The 19,197-nt window shown below is 44.3% G+C and overlaps 3 protein-coding genes across 3 annotated transcripts; 1 reads left to right on the forward strand and 2 right to left on the reverse strand.

Annotated features, from left to right (window-relative positions):
• Nucleotides 1–3,118: 3,118 nt before the first annotated feature.
• LOC128271670 (hydroxylysine kinase) lies at nt 3,119–5,592 on the reverse strand. The gene is made up of 4 exons (XM_053009281.1): nt 4,986–5,592; nt 4,280–4,604; nt 3,585–4,007; nt 3,119–3,527 (listed from the first exon to the last, which is right to left on the reverse strand). The coding sequence occupies exons 1-4, from the start codon at nt 5,258–5,260 to the stop codon at nt 3,327–3,329; spliced, it is 1,224 nt and encodes a 407-aa protein (XP_052865241.1). The 5' UTR covers nt 5,261–5,592; the 3' UTR covers nt 3,119–3,326.
• Nucleotides 5,593–5,658: 66 nt separating this feature from the next.
• LOC128271671 (uncharacterized) lies at nt 5,659–6,222 on the reverse strand. The gene has a single exon (XM_053009283.1). The coding sequence runs from the start codon at nt 6,115–6,117 to the stop codon at nt 5,803–5,805; it is 315 nt and encodes a 104-aa protein (XP_052865243.1). The 5' UTR covers nt 6,118–6,222; the 3' UTR covers nt 5,659–5,802.
• An 812-nt stretch (nt 6,223–7,034) lies between these two features.
• LOC128273929 (Y+L amino acid transporter 2) lies at nt 7,035–18,473 on the forward strand. Its single transcript, XM_053012002.1, has 5 exons — nt 7,035–7,684; nt 8,274–8,469; nt 16,669–17,039; nt 17,121–17,570; nt 17,641–18,473. Exons 1-5 carry the CDS (start codon nt 7,485–7,487, stop codon nt 17,969–17,971), a joined length of 1,548 nt encoding a protein of 515 aa, XP_052867962.1. The 5' UTR covers nt 7,035–7,484; the 3' UTR covers nt 17,972–18,473.
• The last annotated feature ends 724 nt before the right edge of the window (nt 18,474–19,197 follow it).

The raw sequence follows: 19,197 nt of genomic DNA on the forward strand, positions 1-19,197 counted from the left end.
GTGAAAAACGCATTTTCCAGACCAGTCTTAGTGAAGTCTTGATATAACATTAACGGTTTACTGAAACCTTTCCCATTACCGAGTAGCACCGCGTCAACGTTTTATGTTTATTTATGACAAAAACAGTGCGTTCGTTTACCTGAGGATTAGTTTGTTAAAAAGGGCTTCGTAGTTGCTGTAAATGAAGCACGCAACATAAACACAGCCAGGCGTTAAAAATAAGTCCTTTTCACGGACGCCCTTGGCAATCGGGTAGCTCGGGCTTACTCGGTTCAGTGATAAAATGGTGATGAAAATTATAACAAGGCGAAGCACTCCGGATACTTTCCTGAGGCGAACTTCGGAGAAGATTTGCAGCGACCCAAAAGGAAAAAAACACCCAACACCTCTTGATACTGAACAGTAACATTAATTCAACTTTTTGTTCCAAATGAATTATACTGTGGGAAAATGCTCGAATAAAACAGGTAAAATGAAGAAAAAACAAGGCAGACAATAAAGAAAATCATTAACACGGATGAGGACCCGGTACCACGGAAAAAAGATAACTGCTGAACATAGAGTGTAGGACGAATGACGCACTTGCTCAACTTCGCCAAAGGAAAGAATAATTTGGCCATGTCTCGTACCGGTAACTTCAACTAAACTTTAACTTTTACGTGACAAATTTTGTAACAAGCATGAGCTCAATCGTGACTTGTGCGGCTGGTTGAACGGTATTCTAAAGCCATTATAGACATCCGTAGAAGTGCACAGTCAAGTCGCAGAAGCTGCAACGTGATGTATGAACATAAAACGACCAAATATTTTTCCCCGCAGAAAACGATGCATTGATGAAATGATTCCAGCAGTATTGGGGGTAGACATTGGTTTCAGGAACCTGCATAAGAGCCTCAAAATGGCGAATCAATTTTCTAGAAATAAACTACAAATTTCTGGCATTGACAGTTGGCATTGATAAATCGCCCATCAAACCTGATTTCCAAACGACATAACTGTGAGAAGTTTTCCCGTGTATGATTCACGTAACGATCCTTTCTGTTTATGAAAATCAATGTTAGCATGACGCATTCCTAGGCACATACCAGATGTCTATAAATGGTGACAAAACTGGTAACGACTCGGTGGTTTTTGTGCTATTTAACGAATCGTCTGGCAGAAATGGTTTATTTATAGCTTGAACGCGAGTGACTTCCGGCACATCTAGAACAGCGACACGCGCCGCCGGATGTGTCTCGAGAGGGAAATCAAGCATGTTTTCACGACATCTAGATTGTGTACGCGAAAAATGTAAGCAGTCAACGCTTGTCATTTGCATGGCATTAGAAATGCGTTGCTTTATGTTACTTTGGTACTCTATCAATCGTTTATCTTCTCGCTAAAAAAACCCATTGGGTTATTATTCGATGTTTGTAGAATCGACCACTAGGAAATATAGTAAGAAAATAGTTGATGGAGAGGAGGAAGGGAGAGGAACTTAGCAAACATACCCACCGATTATACCTACAACTGTGAACATCACAGTCTCAAAATACGGAAATGAAGTCGATCGGCTTGCAAAACAATAGATCGTAAAATTTTCGAGGAATTATCCATCTAGCGATTCGAGCACTTTTCAGTACTGTTAGTCGAGACACACGTATACGCAAACATTTAAATAAACTGAGTTCAAACGACGACGTGTCTTCATCATAAAATTGATGTAAGGTAAAGAACAAGGTCGTAAGAAACAAAAATACCATGTAGGATATTTTAAGAATTGAATAGCTTTCTTATATGTAAGCAAAAATCGCGAGTTCGAGCTGTGGGAGTGCATTAATTGAATGCGAAAATTTAGTTTGTCATGTCCGCTCTTATCGATAAGAAAATAGAAAATTTTGTTATAAATTATCATTATCACGAAACATAACTTCAGGATTGCGTTTGGTACTTACTAAACACCACAGAATAATTTGAGGCTACGTAAACTATAATCTGGCTGGACATCCGACAAGAACCTCATCGTGTATCCTTCAGTTTTCAATTCAATAAATATCGAGCCTCATTGCGCTACATTGAATAGGGTTTTACCCTTTTAGACGTACCAGAAGCTAAGCGTAAAGGAATGCTCTTCCCGATGCTCTTAGCCGTTGAGCAAAGACTCTAGCATACGTAGAGAACAGTAAAAGTTTTAATGACAAAAAAGTTGAAATTTTTCGAAGCGCTTCCCTTTGTTCGAGCTTCACAGAATGTTAACCCGCAAACTTACGCTTCGTGTCAGCTGCTACAGCAGGGATCGGGATTTCACAGGTGGACTTTCCAATACTTTCGTGGAGTTATTGAATAAAAAAAAACTTCCGTCGCCACTATGAACTTCGATTCGATCTGGACGAAAAGAAACTTTCGTAATTAACCTGATCAGGGAAAAAGGAGGAGAGAAAAGAGGAAACCATTTCTAAACCAAACTTGCTAAATTCATTCGGGCAAAGCATTTTATGCATCATTACCGTCGGTGATATGATTCCTTTATGGTGGCCCTAAATGGTACTTATTTGAGCTAGAAAAAACACCTTCATCTACATTGTGAAAGAGTTTACAGTGGACAAGATAACGGTGTGCTGATAAACATTCATTAGATTGTAATGTAACGACTGCGATATGAGCTGTCACAGGGAGGTTATTTTAAGCCTAGATAATATCGCCGTACGTAATAGTTATACACAGCACAAGCGACCTTTACCTTCACACATTACACTTCAACGATTTCACTGATTCATTTTACAATCCACACAATTATTCGAAATCGTGGTAATCAAAAACTCAAATATTATAAGCCAAAATCCTGCTAAGTAACAACAGCGAACCTTACATGTAGTCTTCCAACCAACATATCTATTTGCAAGAACTGGATTGGGGAAAATAAACAAATGAATTTGGATTTTTGTGTAACTTTCTCTATGCTTACCTTTGTGTACTCAAACTTAAATTGTAGTTGATGGAAAAAATATTATATTTTTCGAAATGAGCTTATCGTCGTTCAACTTGCCGATTACATTTAACAAAAAATTCTGTCATTTCCAAAGCGAGTTTCCTTACAAAGAAAATTCAATGACTGATGGAAATATGTAATTGACAGTAGAATTTTATTTGCTTCGCTACACTGTTGCCGCCTACTGTTAAAGCTCTTATATTGCAATACAATCTTTTTCATTGCTTGAATAATTGATTCATGTAGATATTGCTTCCGATGTAGTGCTAGTGCGAATGCGCTTAAAACAAACGCATCACGTTCGACGTGAAACTATAATTAAAATGCATTGGAAATCATAACGTTTTCAATAACCGAGTCACTTGGTACTTCTAGTAAGATACTCTTCGGCCACGGTGGCCCAACGTTCTTGAATATCTTTGTCTGATTCGTTCCACAGTGCCTCGAGCATACTCCAGCCTCGCGTTTGGGTTGACAGAATGTACCGGTTGTTGGAGTCGACGGTAGCCGTGTAGAGACCGAGGACAAGGCTCTGACAAAGACGTGCCGCAACTGCCACCTTTAAACGAAAAGTTACAGTATTCACGTTCTAAATTTTAGCTGCTTATCAACTCACCCTGAGGACTTCTTTCTCGTGCTGAGGAATGTGTCGTATCATACTGTAGCCAGCGATCACCAGCCCGCCAGTGTCTAGGTCGTTCGATTCCAGCATCATGTACGTCATGGCAATAGCCAATTCGAAAACATACCGCGAATAGCACACGTCGCCGAAATCGATAATGCCCGTTATTTCGTAGTTCTTGCTATCCGCTGCTTTCTTGTTTACTATGATATTGTGTTCATTGAAATCCCCGTAGATCACGCCCTGTTGAAATTCGTCCAGATGCGGAATGATCCGTTTTTGGAATGCATGCAACACCTGCTCGATGATATCCTTATGGTGCTCGTCCTTGACAACGTACATGAAATCGTGCAGCTTCGGGAAACTCTCCAGCATCCATATTGATTGCCGGTGGAGGATCTTTGTTTTATCCATACCCTGTAAAAGATTCAAGATTCGAATTAATTCTCTTTTTGAATTATTATAAACATAAATTCATCGTTTCGCGACTTTAAGAGAGGAAAGAAGTTTTATGCTCAAAATGTATAAAGACCGAATGAAAAACTTAACTGCAAAAATAAATGTAAGGTTTCGAAAACCAAAGGTACAAATTGTCACGCGTCCACCTTTAGTGGTCTACATGTGTTTTTGATGCGTTTAGTCAGCTCTTTTAAAAAAGAATATCAACACCCGTGGCATTGAGTACTCACCTTGAGGGCCGAATCGATTCTCGCTATGAACTGTCCAGCCTGATAGAACATCTCATCCGGATGCGGTACCCCGTGGAATATTTTGCCCGGAATGTACTCCAACAAACGGACGATGTGTTCCGAACTGCCCAGCTTTTCGATCGAGTGATATTTGCCGTAGATGTTCTGCTTCGGCACCGGGCATTTGATGTCACGCTTTTTGAGATGCATCATGATTTCATTCTGCGCTTCAAAGAACGATTCGTCGCGGGAATCGAGTGAATTCGCTATTTTCATCACGTAACCGCTGGCGTTGATTGATTTCAATATCGGGTTCTTGACATAACTGATTGGAATAGGTCGAGGGTACAGAAGAAAGAATGTCGTGAGACCAAAAATAATCAAATAAAAAAAAGCGCCGCACGCAGCTGAAACCAATTATCTGTAAACTGACAATCGAATTACCGCACCGTGACCCCCCGTGGTCGACACCTCCGACGACACCGCGCCAATGTCAACCCGCTTCCGTCCCGCAGCAGCGACGTGACAGCCGCGAGAAATTTACAAATTGTAATCACGTGCTCTGCCGCAGGCACTGGTTGCGCCATTTTATTGGGTACTATATTTTATACAGCCACACGCGCGTACCATCGCGGATGGTCCAAATTTTTTTGTCTATGATAACAAGGGTTGATTTAGCGCGAACCAACGTCTCGTTGAAACTTACCTGTCGGCCTGTATCATGAAATTACGATCATCGTAGGATTCTAGCTCGCAACTTTCCAGTACGATAATTCCGTACAGCCGCTCGGCCAGTTTACGGACTTCGTCCTCAGTGACGGTCGGTCTGATTTGCGATCCCGGTTTCAGCGTGTCCGTACTTTTGGCTTCCATTTCGTTCTCGGTAGCAGCGTCTGCTTCATGAATTTCCGATAAACCACCATCACCTTCTTCGGTACGTGGAGCCTCCGTGGAGCTCCGTTTGATTGATTTCATCTCCATGACGGCTCGCAGGCTCGCTTGGTCTATCGAAAAGCACGGACGGATGCTGGAGGAGGGCCCAACACGTAACTTTCTCTTTTTTGCTGCGGCTCTAATCTCGGCACACCGTCACGGTTGAATGCGAGCACGACAAACGCGGACACAACCACTCGCCAAAGTACTCGCGGGCGTACTAAGCGGCCTCTGCGCGATCCACCGTTCGGAGCGGCGCATCACGATCACGCACAGCTTGTCATCCAACATGATGTTTTCGCTGCACTGTGTACACTCGGCGCGGCGATTAGTGTGCGGCTGATAACGAGTAAGATAAACGCACTGTCGCGATTACAAACGAATCTATTGGCGGTGCCTTTGGATGCCCTGTGGGCTCACCGAAGCCTGATTCTGGCCTGTGTTTCTCTTATGCAAAACACTTCATATGCATTGTTTAAAGGCAAAGTTTATTTTTGTACAAACACTTCCACTTCTACTCTATTGATACGAAGATACGGGTAATACAAAAAAGCCATCCAAAACGGTGTCTGAACAGGTTCATCGAGATTCTAGGAATCGAAATCTTGCTCCTGTTCCTCACTGCTCTCGCCGTTCGCTGCTCGCTGTTGATCCTCGCCGATGGTTTCATTCATACGCTGCAGAAACGAGTTCAGCAAAAACTTGTTGATCTTGTCGTTCTGGGTGAATTCTCGCACCGTCGGCAACTCGATCGGTGATGCGTCATCATTGTGTTCGATGCGATCGGCAGGGACGAGATGGCGATCCTGGTCCGGCGTGTCTTGGTCACCGTTCGGAGCACCATTTTCTACCGGGCCGCCTGGAGCCTCGGTTTTGGCCTCGTCAACCGGCTCCACGGATGGCATGCTGGCGGGTTGGGGTGGCCGTGATTAGCAAGGAAAACTTCTTTGACGGGAAAGGTCGTATCGCACCGCAGTTAGTCACACAGGAAGGAATGTTTTTATCGCCTTGTTGTTTGGAATCTCGATGCTGGACAACTGACAGCTCCGCTGCATGCCTAGTGGCTGGTGCCGATTTAGGAACACGCCTTGCAGCAGTTGTCACAACGTTGTGGTTTCAAAATTAAAACAAAACTTTTGGAGTATCAAAGAAAAAGATGTCTGCAAAATCTGCATTGAAAGTACAAACAGTTCATGTGAGAAAATGAAACATTTCGGTTATCGTTGAATATGTTACCGTTTTATCATCATGCACTTCGCTCTCTCTCTCTCTCGCTCTGTGTGTTGCTCTCTTGAAGGCCGCGATGTTCCACCAAAAACAGAAAACAACGCGCACACAGTTTTCGTCTTCCAAGAAGTAAGAAGTGTTCTTGTCCGGTTCTGCATAAATCCAACGGGTGTTTTGCAACGAGTTAGCGTAGTTATGTGTTATAATCAAACCGTTCGAAGGTGTTAGTAATTCTTCTTTGGTCCCGACGTCCTTTGGAATCCGGTGCGAATGTGTATACACAAAAATGTGCGTCATTTTTTTTAGCGTCGAGAGCGCCGGCAGATTCGGCGCGTAAACATTCCATATCGCGAGAGAAAGAGAGCGTGTTCCGAATACGTATCCTAGGAGAGTATCCGAATACGCAACACGAGAATTATGATTCTGGTCAGAGAGGGTCAGGTTTGAGGTCAGAAGTCAGTTAGTTGGCCAGTTGGTCAGTAAACTCAGAAATCAAACATGAACCATTTCACGATAAAGGGTACATTTTTGCGTTTTTCGTTTTTCGGTTAAAGTATTCGGACGTGTTTTCCGGTTTTCCGGTAAAATATCACTCTTTGCCAAAAGTCGTGTGCGCGGATCACGGTCGGATTCGGGCTGGTGTGTTGTGTCGTTGCTTGAAAGAGTGCTTGATTAGATTCATATTTATTCGATTAAATTGAACGTGGTACAAAGCAAGTGGAAAAATGGGCGCAATGTTTGTGAGTTCGCGTTTTGTAACGACCCTCGTGTAACAAATGTGACCGCGCGCGTTATCTTTCGTCGCCGGCTGAACCATTGGTTTTATCGCCCAACCTGTTGTTAGTGATAAAAGCTTTCGATACTCCAACAAGTGGTTGACGACTGGGGGCGCCGCTGCACCGTGTAGCGTCTTCCGGTAGTGAAACGGAAGTGAACGTGTCTGTGCGCGTGTGTGGTGGAGAGCAAATTTAACTAATTTCCCTCCTACCGGCGAAGGGGAGGTAAAACGTGACTAAAGTGTGATATACAATCGAAGAGCGTCACGATGACCGCAAAGGATGCGACCCGTTCGCCCTCGTCCGGTGATGTTGCACTTCCAGCGGGTGACGGTGCGCGAGGGGAAGGTGGTGATAAGATTGTGCTTAAACGCAAGATCACGCTAATCAACGGTGTGGGCATTATCGTGGGGACGATTATCGGTTCCGGAATCTTCATCTCGCCGACGGGGGTATTTGTGTTTACAAAGTAAGTTTCTCCTGTTAAGTACGAAAGATACACAAGAACACGGCCTCAAATGAGCATTATGTTGGTGGTGATCGAAGGCTCCACGATCTTTGTGATGTATCGTTTTCGTAAATATCGCCCCGTAGAAGCTTTTCCCAAATGTGTTTGGAAATGCTTTAGAATGCTTAAGAAAATGCAGAAGCACTTCAATACCTCAACACCAACGGCACTAGAAACCGAAAACCGACGCCATAAATTAGAAATCAGTGGCAACTCGCACGAGGAAGCAGAAGAAGCGAATGTTAGGCGTGGACGCGTGGCTAAGGAATCGCGAAACCAGAACCGCGGGAACGCGAGAGTGGCTTGATAGTTTGGCGTATGTTCGGAAGTATGATTCCCCGCGCGTCGGCCGTTACCGTGGCCATAAAATTACACGCATTGCGTTCCGTTTCGATGAACCGGTTTTGGCTGGCGAAAGAAAAATGCCACTGCGAAGAACCGCCGCCGGATACAAGCATTTTGAAAATTTTCATTCCGGGCTCCTCTGCCGGGATCGGATTGCGTGCATACGGGTTTCGTCCACGTTCTGATTTTGTCAATCTTTTTTCAGGTCCGTCGGCTCGTCGTTGGTTATCTGGACGCTGAGTGGAATCCTGTCGACGCTGGGAGCCCTATGCTACGCAGAGCTGGGCACGTGTATCACACGCTCCGGTGGAGACTACGCGTATCTGCTGGTCGCCTTCGGACCACTTGTTGGATTCTTGCGCTTGTGGATGGCACTGCTTATCATTCGTCCTACTACGCAGGTACGATGCTCCGTTCCATTTCCTTCCCCGATAAAAAGCTGGAAGCCGGGCCATTTGTTCCCTTTTCTGTGCTCCAATCCAACCCCACAGCCCCAAGGGAGGTTATCCGAGACTCGGAGAAAGTTTGTTTGTAAAGCTCTGTGCGGCGAAGCACAAAGTGGAACATTTATTTTGCCCCTAGACCATTGTTCTTTGCCTGTACACACCGCTGACGTCGTTCAGCTTCTGCAGAAACGTGCTCGTTTCGATGTTTCCTACTTGTGTCTGTCCCTGTCTTCGATGCCTGGATACGGAATAAGCGGGACGTTGGCTCCAGTAGTAAGCACCGTCGAAAGTATCCTGGCGAAAGATAATGGTGGCCCTCCAATCCATCATCTGGTCTCGTTCCTTGTTCCTCCGAACCACATCTAGAGAGCAAAGATTAATTATTCATCAGCCCCGGGCGCATCCGTGAAAGCTCGGAAGGAGCCACCGTGATCTGCGTTTTTCTCCAGAAACAGTCAAACGGGAGTCGGAAGTCGCCGCAGAGCTAAATCCTCATTGGGTGTCGTTTGGTGGGGCACATTGAGAGAATGATTAAAATATCGGTCCCCACCAAAAGCCGATAATCCAGAAATGTGGGAGATGTCCGGTGCATTTGATTGAGGAAGTGTTTCTTCCCCGCCGATTCGGTTCGGATGTATGTGGCGGACTCGTTGTATTGATGTGTGCCATTGGCCATGAAACGTCGTTAGAGTTAGAGACGAAGGCGTCGGCGGATATGCCATTTGTTAATGGCCCTCGTGCGTAAGCAAGCACCGCCCTTCGTCCGGTCACGGCCACTGGAAGCTGATGGAGGAAGTTGGTAAACAAACTGAAGCGCTCCATGATTGGAAATTCTCTCTCCCAATTGAATTACAGATTGAATTGATTGTAGACGGCTTTTCTCCGCTGTTCATTGCGATAAGACGGGCATAGAAAAACGTGTGGTTTAGAAAAAAAGACGAAAGGATGCTAAAGGGACCTTTTTCGTCGGAACACACGGCATCACTACGAGTTGCTCTGTGTAAGTGAATAACTTTTGGGTTAAGTTTTCAACCGATCCCGAGTCCGTGGCGGATCGGATTAGAAACTTCTACCGAACATCAACTACGGTTTTATTGCTGTTCCAGGCTACAGCTCAAACATAGGCGGTTAGGTTATAGGGGTTGGAATTAACTTTATTGGCTTAGGGAAATGGCCATAAGTTAATAGTTCTTACATTCTTCCGATATTAATAACGCAAATGTACATTTTATAACCGAAACTTTACTTCTGTTATCAATCGTTCTTGATTACATTGTGTCTATGACTAGAACGTAGACATACAAAAATTGGATACAATTTCAAAAACATTATGCATTTACTAAGAAGCATCTCAAAAAATGGAATATTATATGGAAAACCAATCATTGAAACGGCCTTTTAAATATTTGACCCTTTTTGGCTAAGGTTCTATAAAGATCTGTAAAAAATCTTTTCTGCACACATTTGCCCATAACCGGAATCGATGTTTCTCTCAAATTTAAAACAATATATTGCGATACATGATAAATATGGACTGCATATGCACATGTCCATATGTGTTCTGTCGATTTATTTATTGATCGTTGATGAGTCGGTCAAAAGTGAGTTCAGCATTTCAATTAAGCGTTGCAATCGAGCGCACAGGGACGTCGAAATTCCTGACCGCGTTCATGAATCCATTTATTGGCGACTAAAATGAGACGAGCAAGAAATTTAGTTCACGACAGACTTGGAAGACTTACAGGCTAGATTTTCTTACCCCATTTGGAACCTAGCAGAACCGGGCAGGCACCGTGCATGGATCTTTCATCGAGATGCCCATTCTGTAAAAGATTGTACCAGAATACTGCCGAGCCTTTCCGGGGGGAAACACTGACTCCGATTGCCGGGAAAACCGTTGCTCCTCCAATCTCTACATCGCTGAGCTGAATAGACGGAAAATAAGTCTTTATTTCTATTGAATTAAGACATGCTCGTCAGATGTTCTAAATAATGCTACTTACATAGTACATTACAGTTGCAATGCGATCGTCTTTTCCTAAATCCGTTTCATTTACCGCTGCACTTTTGATGTAATCGTAATGGGGCATATAGAGACCACCGACGCCATAGTTTCCCACCTGCAGTTGCTCCGATCCTTCCACAGACAAACCGGTCATATCTTGAGTTCGTTGAGAAACGGCCATTACGAACGGATGTACGCTATCGTCGAGCCATCCGTTGCTACTAGTACGGGACTTGGAGACCACGTGTTTGTGTTCCGTACCTACTTGCGAACGTGTTAGCAAAGGCTTAACATATTTTAAGAGTATTGCAATTTCTCTGTCCGAGATTACCTCGTGGTACATCACTATGAATGGATCGAGGCTTATCTCTTCCATCTTTAGAGGTGCAATCGTAAGAAAAGGTGTATTATTATGTTCGTATCGACATCGAAGATGTGCCAGTTCACTCGCCGGCCTCCGAAAGTCTCCGCGGCAGAGTCTGTGGAACTTACTATAGTCAGGTACAAGCGGTGCAGTCGGTTGTCGGATGCGTTCGTCAAAAGCGATCCACTTTTCGAGCGGTTCCTTGTTTAGAAGAGCCCGAGCATTACTCGGATCAAGCTCTAGGACCTGTTCGGTTAGTTCCAATGCTTCACCATAGCGCATACGACGGAACAGTGCGTACGCAAGGTTGTTCAAAATATCCACCTTACTTAGGCCAGAACACCGTACGGTCCAACGGTGTAAAGCTTCTTCTAGCCAGCCGATTGCGAATTGATAATGGCCTCCAGTTGATAAATAAAAGCCGATTAGGTAACACTCGGTCGAAGTCAGCGGGCGACTGAATGGTAGCTCGAACGCCGTGCCATCAGCTAATCTGTTCGGTTCCATCTCATAGATTTCATGTAATCGGGCCATACCTTCTGCTATTCCCTGTAGATCTTCCACCGTGGGCATTGCGATGCTTGTGAGCGTACTTTGCCCCATTTCCATTCCGATAAACAGTCGAAGCCGCTCCCAATCCGTCATTAGGCGGTTCGTGAGTAGGAACGCAGTGATCGGATACGATACGTAGTGCATCTCATAGCTTTGGGCTTTTTTCCACTCCTCCGACAAAGCGTCCCGCTGTTGGTGCAATATTTCCAGTTTTTGCTCGTGCACCCTAATGTAACTATCCAGTCTGGCAATCAGGGACTTCTCCAGCGACAGTAGCAATCGCATCTGTTCCACTGAAGAATAGTATTCTCCGTTTACCCGCGGATTATGGGTGCAGCATAGCCACAATGCAGAAACCGAAACCACCGTTTTCGCTAGTACCGAGCGTACCATGGTGCGTTTGGAACCGATAGAAAGAACTAACAAACTGAGAACTAGCCTATTCTTGCGCTGGTAATGAGCAGCTGTTGGATAAAATACATACGAACAAAACAGATTCTGTCGATTTGCTTGATCTAGTGACATAATCTTCACATACAGTGCTTGTAAAGAGTAATAGAGCACAATTGTTGGTTTTCCAAAGATACTTTTCGATCGACAACATTTATAGGTTTACCATAAAATGTGAAGCTTTTGAAGGATTGAATATGTGCTGACGGAAATACACCCAGCAATCGAATAAAACGTTTTGATTTTTGAAATTTTCCTTCCTGCTCTTTATCATGGTCTCACACTTTTCGCCAGTGGTGTAGTACACATAACAGGGTTTACCATTTTTTACTCAATTTATAAACAATGCTTAGCTATGGCTACTTCTAGTTTGCCTTCTGCCACCAATGGCCGGTAAAATTTATCAACAAACCTTTACAAAACCTTCAGCTAATGGCAGCTAATAGGTTTGGCTTCAGATGGGAACGACCATAATAATTGCGTCAGTACTGCAGTTGGACTAGTTTCAAAATGCTTCCAAGAAAGTCCATCTTTAGTGGAGTAAAAATGCGACAAACCTGGAACAACTCGAACACTTATACGAAGCAGTGGTAATGATTTATGCATGAACATGTCTCATGGTATCTTGGAATTTCAAATTCGCTGGTTTGGTTTTTGATAAAAAAAATTGAAGTCCTTCGACGATGATGTAATCATTGGTGGTGGTGTTTAAACAACGTTTAGAACCTCTGCTGGCAAGGGCTTCTGGGATGACCTCGTTTACAATTCGGATCAGTACTAGACACACAGACATCAATCAGCGGCGAGAGTTTGACGAATCGTGTCGCGGTTAACCATGAATGAAACGGAAGTTAAAACAACGCGGCTCTTGCAGAGTTCATGACGAGTTTTCCTGTGGCGTGGCTATTTTTAATGCCAAATTTTTCTCCGTGACGCAAAGATGGGTGGAAAAAGCAGAAAATATGCAAACTGTTTAAACCTCATCACTCAATCACCAGTCCAGGTATTTGTAATGTTTATTTGTGGATGTTTTCGAAAATATTTACGGTACAGTTGAAGTCTTTGAAGAAGAAGTGGCTGCTTTTCGGCTGTCGTTTACGTTTTGCCTTTTGTTGAGGGTTATCAGTCAAGGTCGGTCTGCGATGAGCACGTACCCGAGGACCAAAGAAGGAGGAAAATGGTAGCAGACACCTCGTAACAAGTGGAGGACAGGCCCCCTTAACCAATGTCGCATTCTGCTGGCCCCGGCCTGGTTTGGTTGGGGCGATAATTCTTACATCGCCTTTTTGCTGAACACGTTTTCTCAACGCTGTACGACAATGCCGTCAATCAAAGCAAATTGCAAGACACGTAACAAAGATGTACTCCACTCACGCGTGTTATCTTTTGAAATGTGTCCCCGCAACGAATTGTCAAGATCTGAAGAATGGTCCGAATGATAAGAAAAACAGGCGGCAGGGGTTATATAATTGGAAGACCGATTTATTTATCGATTGCCGATCGATCGATCGACGATCGAAAGTAAAATTACACGTGGCGATCGAGTGCACATGGACGAAGGAATTCCTGACCGTATTCGTGGATCCACTTGTTGGCAACTGAAACCGGAAACAACAAAAAACTGTTTGTAGTTTGTGGTCTCTTTGGCAGATCATCTAAACGACGTCGTCTTACCCCATTTGGAACCAAGCATAACCGGGCAGGCACCGTGTAGGGTTCGTGGATCGACCGTTCCGTTTTGAAACAGATTGTACCAAAATATTGCGGAACCCTTGCGCGGGAAAATCCCAACTCCTATTTCCGGGAAAACGGTGGCTCCTCCAATGTCTACATCACTGAGCTGTATAATGATCTCTCGTTTAGCACTAAAGTCTGTTCAGGTACTAAAGTTCGTATCGTAGATTACTCACGTAGAACATCACAGTTGCAATGCGGTTACCTTTCCCCACGTCAGGGTATGCCTGTTGACCCTCGTCGGGAGTAGCATAATCGTGATGGGGCAGATAGTGACCACCGACACCATAGTTTCCAACTTGCAGCATCTCCGCCGCCCACATTGTCAGACCGGTCATGTCCTCTGTTCGTCGGGAGACCGCTTTTACGTAGCGGTGCATGGGATCATCGAGCCACCCGTTGCTGCTGGTACGAACACTGGACACTTCCTTCTTGCTGGAGTCACCCACCATCGAGCGTGTCAAGGTAGTCTTGGTAATTTCCAATAACGTAACTATCTCCGGATCCGAGATCATCTCGTGGTACACCACGATGAAAGGATCGTGACTCAACTCTTCCAGCTTTAGAGGAGCGATCCTCAGAAATGGAGACCGGGTTTGCTCGTAGCGACATCGTAACTTTGCCAGATCACTTGCTGGTCGCGGGAAGTCTCCTCGGCAGAGGCTGTGGTATTTCGTGTAATCCGCTGCCGCCAGTGCAGGCGGTAGACCGAACTCTTTCTCATATTGAATCCACTGCACTAGTGACTCTTTACTTTTCTTGGCAGTTACATTGTCTGGCTGCAGTTTCAGCACCTGGTTGGTTAGTTCCAATGCTTCGCCATACTTCATGTCTTGGGACAGCGCGTACGATAGGGCGTTCAAGATTTCCACCTTACTTACGCCAGGATTTTCGGTCGTCCAGCGTCGCAGCGCTTCCCGAAGCCAGATAATTGCGTACTTGTAATTGCTGGCGGCGGACAGTCTGATGCCAATCTGGTAGCACTCGGCCGGTGTTAGAGGCCGGTTGAGCTTACGATCGAAAATTTCCCCGTTCGCCATATCTTTTGCGCTGAGCTTGTACACCTGCTGCAGTCGGGCCAGTCCTTCCGCTACGCCAGCTACATCGCTCGCGCTGGGCATTTTGGTCGAGTTTAGTAGCTTCGCCCCAACGTCCATGTCCAAAAACGACCGAATGCGCTCCCAGTCCGAGAAGAGGCGGTTCGTTAGCAGGAAAGCGCTAACCGGATTCGAAACGTACCGTATCTCGTCCTTTTGGCCCAGTTTCAACTCCTTCATCAGCATGTCACGCTGCCGCTGCAGAAACTGGATCTTTTGCTCGTGCAACTTAATGTAATTGTCCAGACTGCCTATCAGTGACTCCTCCAGCTGCAGCAGCTTCCTCATGTTCTCCACCGAGGAAAAGTATTCGCCGTTAACGGTGACCGATGGCAGATTGCAGCACGCCCAAAGCACGGTTACCACCGTCAGTAGCCTCCGTTTCACCATGATGCGGCTAAGCTGGGGTCGGACACCTCTGTACGCACAAGACGCTGGACCGATTCAAAGTGACAGAGTGGCAGCCATCGACGCCTACCACAGCAGTGGGGCCAAATTTTCAATCAGAACCCACTAATAGTAAATTGGCCACCCCGAACGCTGCATGTCATCGATAAGAACGCTTCAAGGGAATTTATCAAAATAGGATGTACTTGTGATGTCATTCGTTATCGACGTACAGTACGGCGAACATGCTTTCATTTTCAAGCGCGAAACCTTGGCGGTGCAGCAATGGGGTCGTCTGGCCACGTATTTCTGCAAACGTTTTACACACGTCCCTACAATTTTGTTTTAGTTACATCAACGCCCAGTCATTTCATTTTATCCATTTCTACCCACATTTGCAGAATAAGGGCATCACTTTTCGCGAGAGTCTCGTTAGAATCGATCGTTAATTCCCGAGCTTACCGAAGCCCCAGGGACATCCTGGCAACGCGCAACGGAAAAATAAGTCAAGCATGCTTGAGGTAGTACGCATTTTTTATTGGTTCACACTGATATTGCACCGATCTATGTGGTGTACCCTGAATAGAGATTCGCCAACTTCAACGTGGTGTGTTACCCACAGGAAAAGCCGGTTCTAGCACGTTGCGTACCATGATTGTAACGGTCTGTGAAGGTACTCCATCGAACAAACTAGTCCGGTAGGAATTTATTAGTTTCGGAATGGGATTTACATTGTAAATACTAACTGCGTATAAATGGTATGCTAGTGATATCGGTAAACGCGTTGCTCTTAAAGCTCGTTTGCAAACCTGTCTCGTTACATGTTGCATGCAGAATACGGACGAGTTCAACCGTATCAAATATAGTGTGAGCAAAGGTTTCGATTTCGTTTCGATTCTGACCTCCGTACACCATATCGAATTACCGTCTCGTCGTAATGCAGTTACGAAATCTGTTGACATGCTTTTAACCGTGAAATATTGAACATCACTCTCTCACACTCTCTGTAATGGCACAAGTGGAGAATAGTATTCAAATGAACGTTAATTAGTTTATCCGCAAAGCCGCTTGGTTCAGGGTGGTCGCCTAGCATATACATGGAATACGGTTTACTACCACAACCACTTAAAAGAAGACTATTTTGATGGGACTTCATGAGGATGCAATTTGCGTTGACCGATGAAAGGAGTTGTGAACCGTTGTAATTGAGGTTCAATTTGGTACGCAACATATAACGCTGATAAAGCGCAAAGCGCATGGCTGTTGGATTTTTATTACGGCTAATTGTTTAATTGGCCCGCAGTCTATATTTTTATTACCTATAATTTTACACTAACGAATTAATCTTGTTGATAAGCATTCCTCCATGCTTTTCCTTCTCCAAATCCATTTTTTGGTCAGAGCATTAAACAATTTCAGATGAAATATTTTTAAAAGATATTTCAAATATTTTGCTATTTTTTTGTAGTTTACTTTGTTAATTTTTTAAAATTCTCTCAACGCAATTAATTCGGTCGTACACGCATTTTGTTAAATAAATTAATTAAAAGTTTTATTTTCCGTAGGCTATCGTGGCTCTCACCTTCGCCCAGTATGCGGTGCGTCCGTTTTTTGAAGATTGTGCCCCTCCGGAAAATGCAGTCCGATTGTTGGCTGCCGTATGCCTGTGCTTCCTGACGGCCATCAACTGTATATCGACCAAATGGGCTATGAAGATTCAGGACGTTTTTACTATAGCCAAGCTAACGGCGCTGGTGTCCATCATCCTGGCCGGCATGTACTATATGGCAACGGATTCGCTGGATAACTTTGACAACCCCTGGGAAGGTGATTACACGCTTTCCAGCTTGGCGTACGCATTTTACTCGGGATTGTTCGCATTCGGTGGCTGGAACTATTTGAACTTTGTAACGGAAGAGTTGGAAAACCCCTACAAGTAGGTTCAAATGATAAATCTTTGTAATATTAGCATAATTCTATTGACAACATTTTTTGTTTTATCTTTTTGGCAATGAAGGAACCTTCCCCGTGCGATCTGGATTGCGATGCCCATGGTAACCGGAATCTACGTGTTTGTCAACATGGCATACTTTGCGGTTGTATCGAGGCAAGAGATGCTCGCCTCGATCGCAGTCGCCGTCTCGTTTGGTAATCGAATGTTTGGCTCCGCTGCATGGTTGATCCCGATCTTCGTAGCACTCAGCACGTTCGGAGGTGTGAACGGAATCCTGTTCACTTCGGCGCGGCTCTTCTCGACCGGCGCCCAGGAGGGTCACCTACCGGCCTGGTTTTCGCTGGTGCATGTCGACCGTCAAACACCGATACCGGCCCTGATCTTCACGTGCGTTACCTCCATCATTATGCTGCTGTCGGCCAACGTGTTCGTGTTGATCAACTATTTCAGCCAAATCCTGTGGCTCTCGGTAGCCGCCAGCATCGCCGGTCTACTTTGGTTGCGGATTTCCAAGTACGCCTTACGCCTGGACCCAGTGTGTACGGACGAACATAACACGAAAATGCTTTTTGCCTCTTTTTAGACCCAACATGCCACGACCGATCCGAGTCAATCTGGTTCTTCCTGTAACGTTTCTCATCTGCTGCTTGAGTCTGGTGCTCCTACCATCGTTTTCCGAACCGTTCAATCTACTCGTAGGGCTCGGCATTACCCTCTCCGGAGTGCCTGTTTACTACGTGTGCATTGTGTGGCGTAACAGTGCAAAATCGAAAAACTTTCTTATGCATTGGATCGAGCGTGGTTGCCAGATCCTGTTCAATGCCGCTTTCGTCGACTGCCATCATGATCGTAAGAAAGAGCACGAGTTTTCGGAAATGCAGACGAGCATCGAAGACAAAAGTGTTAGTCATTAAGGTTGAAGGCTTAAGGTAACTGTTGTAATCGAACAAAGAACCAACCAGAAATGGTCATTTGAAGATCCTGAGGTAAGTTTGAGTTGATAGGCCATTGTTTCGTACGGCGAATCTCTACAGATTGATTGATAGTGCTTTACTCGTGGACATCACTGTTTTCCTAGTGCGCAGGAGTATATTTCTGGAAGAATTTATGATAGGCTACGCATGGCAACGATACTTACACTTGAGCGGCCAAGAAGAAGCGTGAAATTACACGTGCCAGCTATACAGATGTTAGGAGGGATACTCGATGCATGTTGTTTTTAATTACTTTAAAGAACGAACGCTACTTATGTACGTGCATTATACACTATAACCCGGCTGAACCAACACGATTGTTAGCACTGGTGACGTTAGGCTGTAGCGTTACCGGTGTTACGTGAACTTCTTGCTTATATATAGTACTTATTGATCTATGTGCGTGTAAGATTTATCACAAATAAACAACATAAAAAGTATGCTCTCTATAAACTGTGACTCCGTTTCTATCGTATTTATAACCCGTATTTATAACCTTAACCGTATTCTATACATTTACTATACATTCACCTTCGTTTCTATAATAATTGTGGCTAGTGGCGACACGTGTCGCATTCATAATTCTCAAACTTTCATGGATGTTGTAAAGTAACATCGTTCTAACAAGTTTCTGGTTTTTCCACTGCGTATAACCCAATGAAATAGAACTAATTTTTGGGTCACTGCTATGTATTGACCGACTGAAAGTGTCTTCTAAATTGTTCTCTCTTGAAAATTATCTTTTTTCTGACAGCTAATGGTTTTTAAGATATTCCTGAACCTTTCTATCAAATCTTTATCGCTCAGGATCTTAAAATATTCTTTCATTATACTGACTTCCTTAAAATGCATATGACCGAAAAGAAACACATATTCAAATACTCATACTAAACATAGAAAAAGGATAAAAATTGCACGAGGTACAATTCTATACAAACGTATATTCTGAAGCTGGTGAAAATACGTATTAGCTGCAAAGGGTACATTCGGTTGTTCGAATATAAGATAGAAATTTTACTTAGTTTATCTAAATAATAAAAAAGGCATAAAGACAATAATTTTTAGTATGGTCGTTTCATAGAGTACATAGAGACCAGGCGCCTCCTTAACCCTAACGGACGAACACGGATCGGCTTGGATGCTAAAACATACTGGAAATAGTTTAA

Source organism: Anopheles cruzii, chromosome 3, assembly GCF_943734635.1.
Source record: "Anopheles cruzii chromosome 3, idAnoCruzAS_RS32_06, whole genome shotgun sequence".
Classification (NCBI taxonomy): Eukaryota; Metazoa; Arthropoda; class Insecta; order Diptera; family Culicidae; genus Anopheles; species Anopheles cruzii.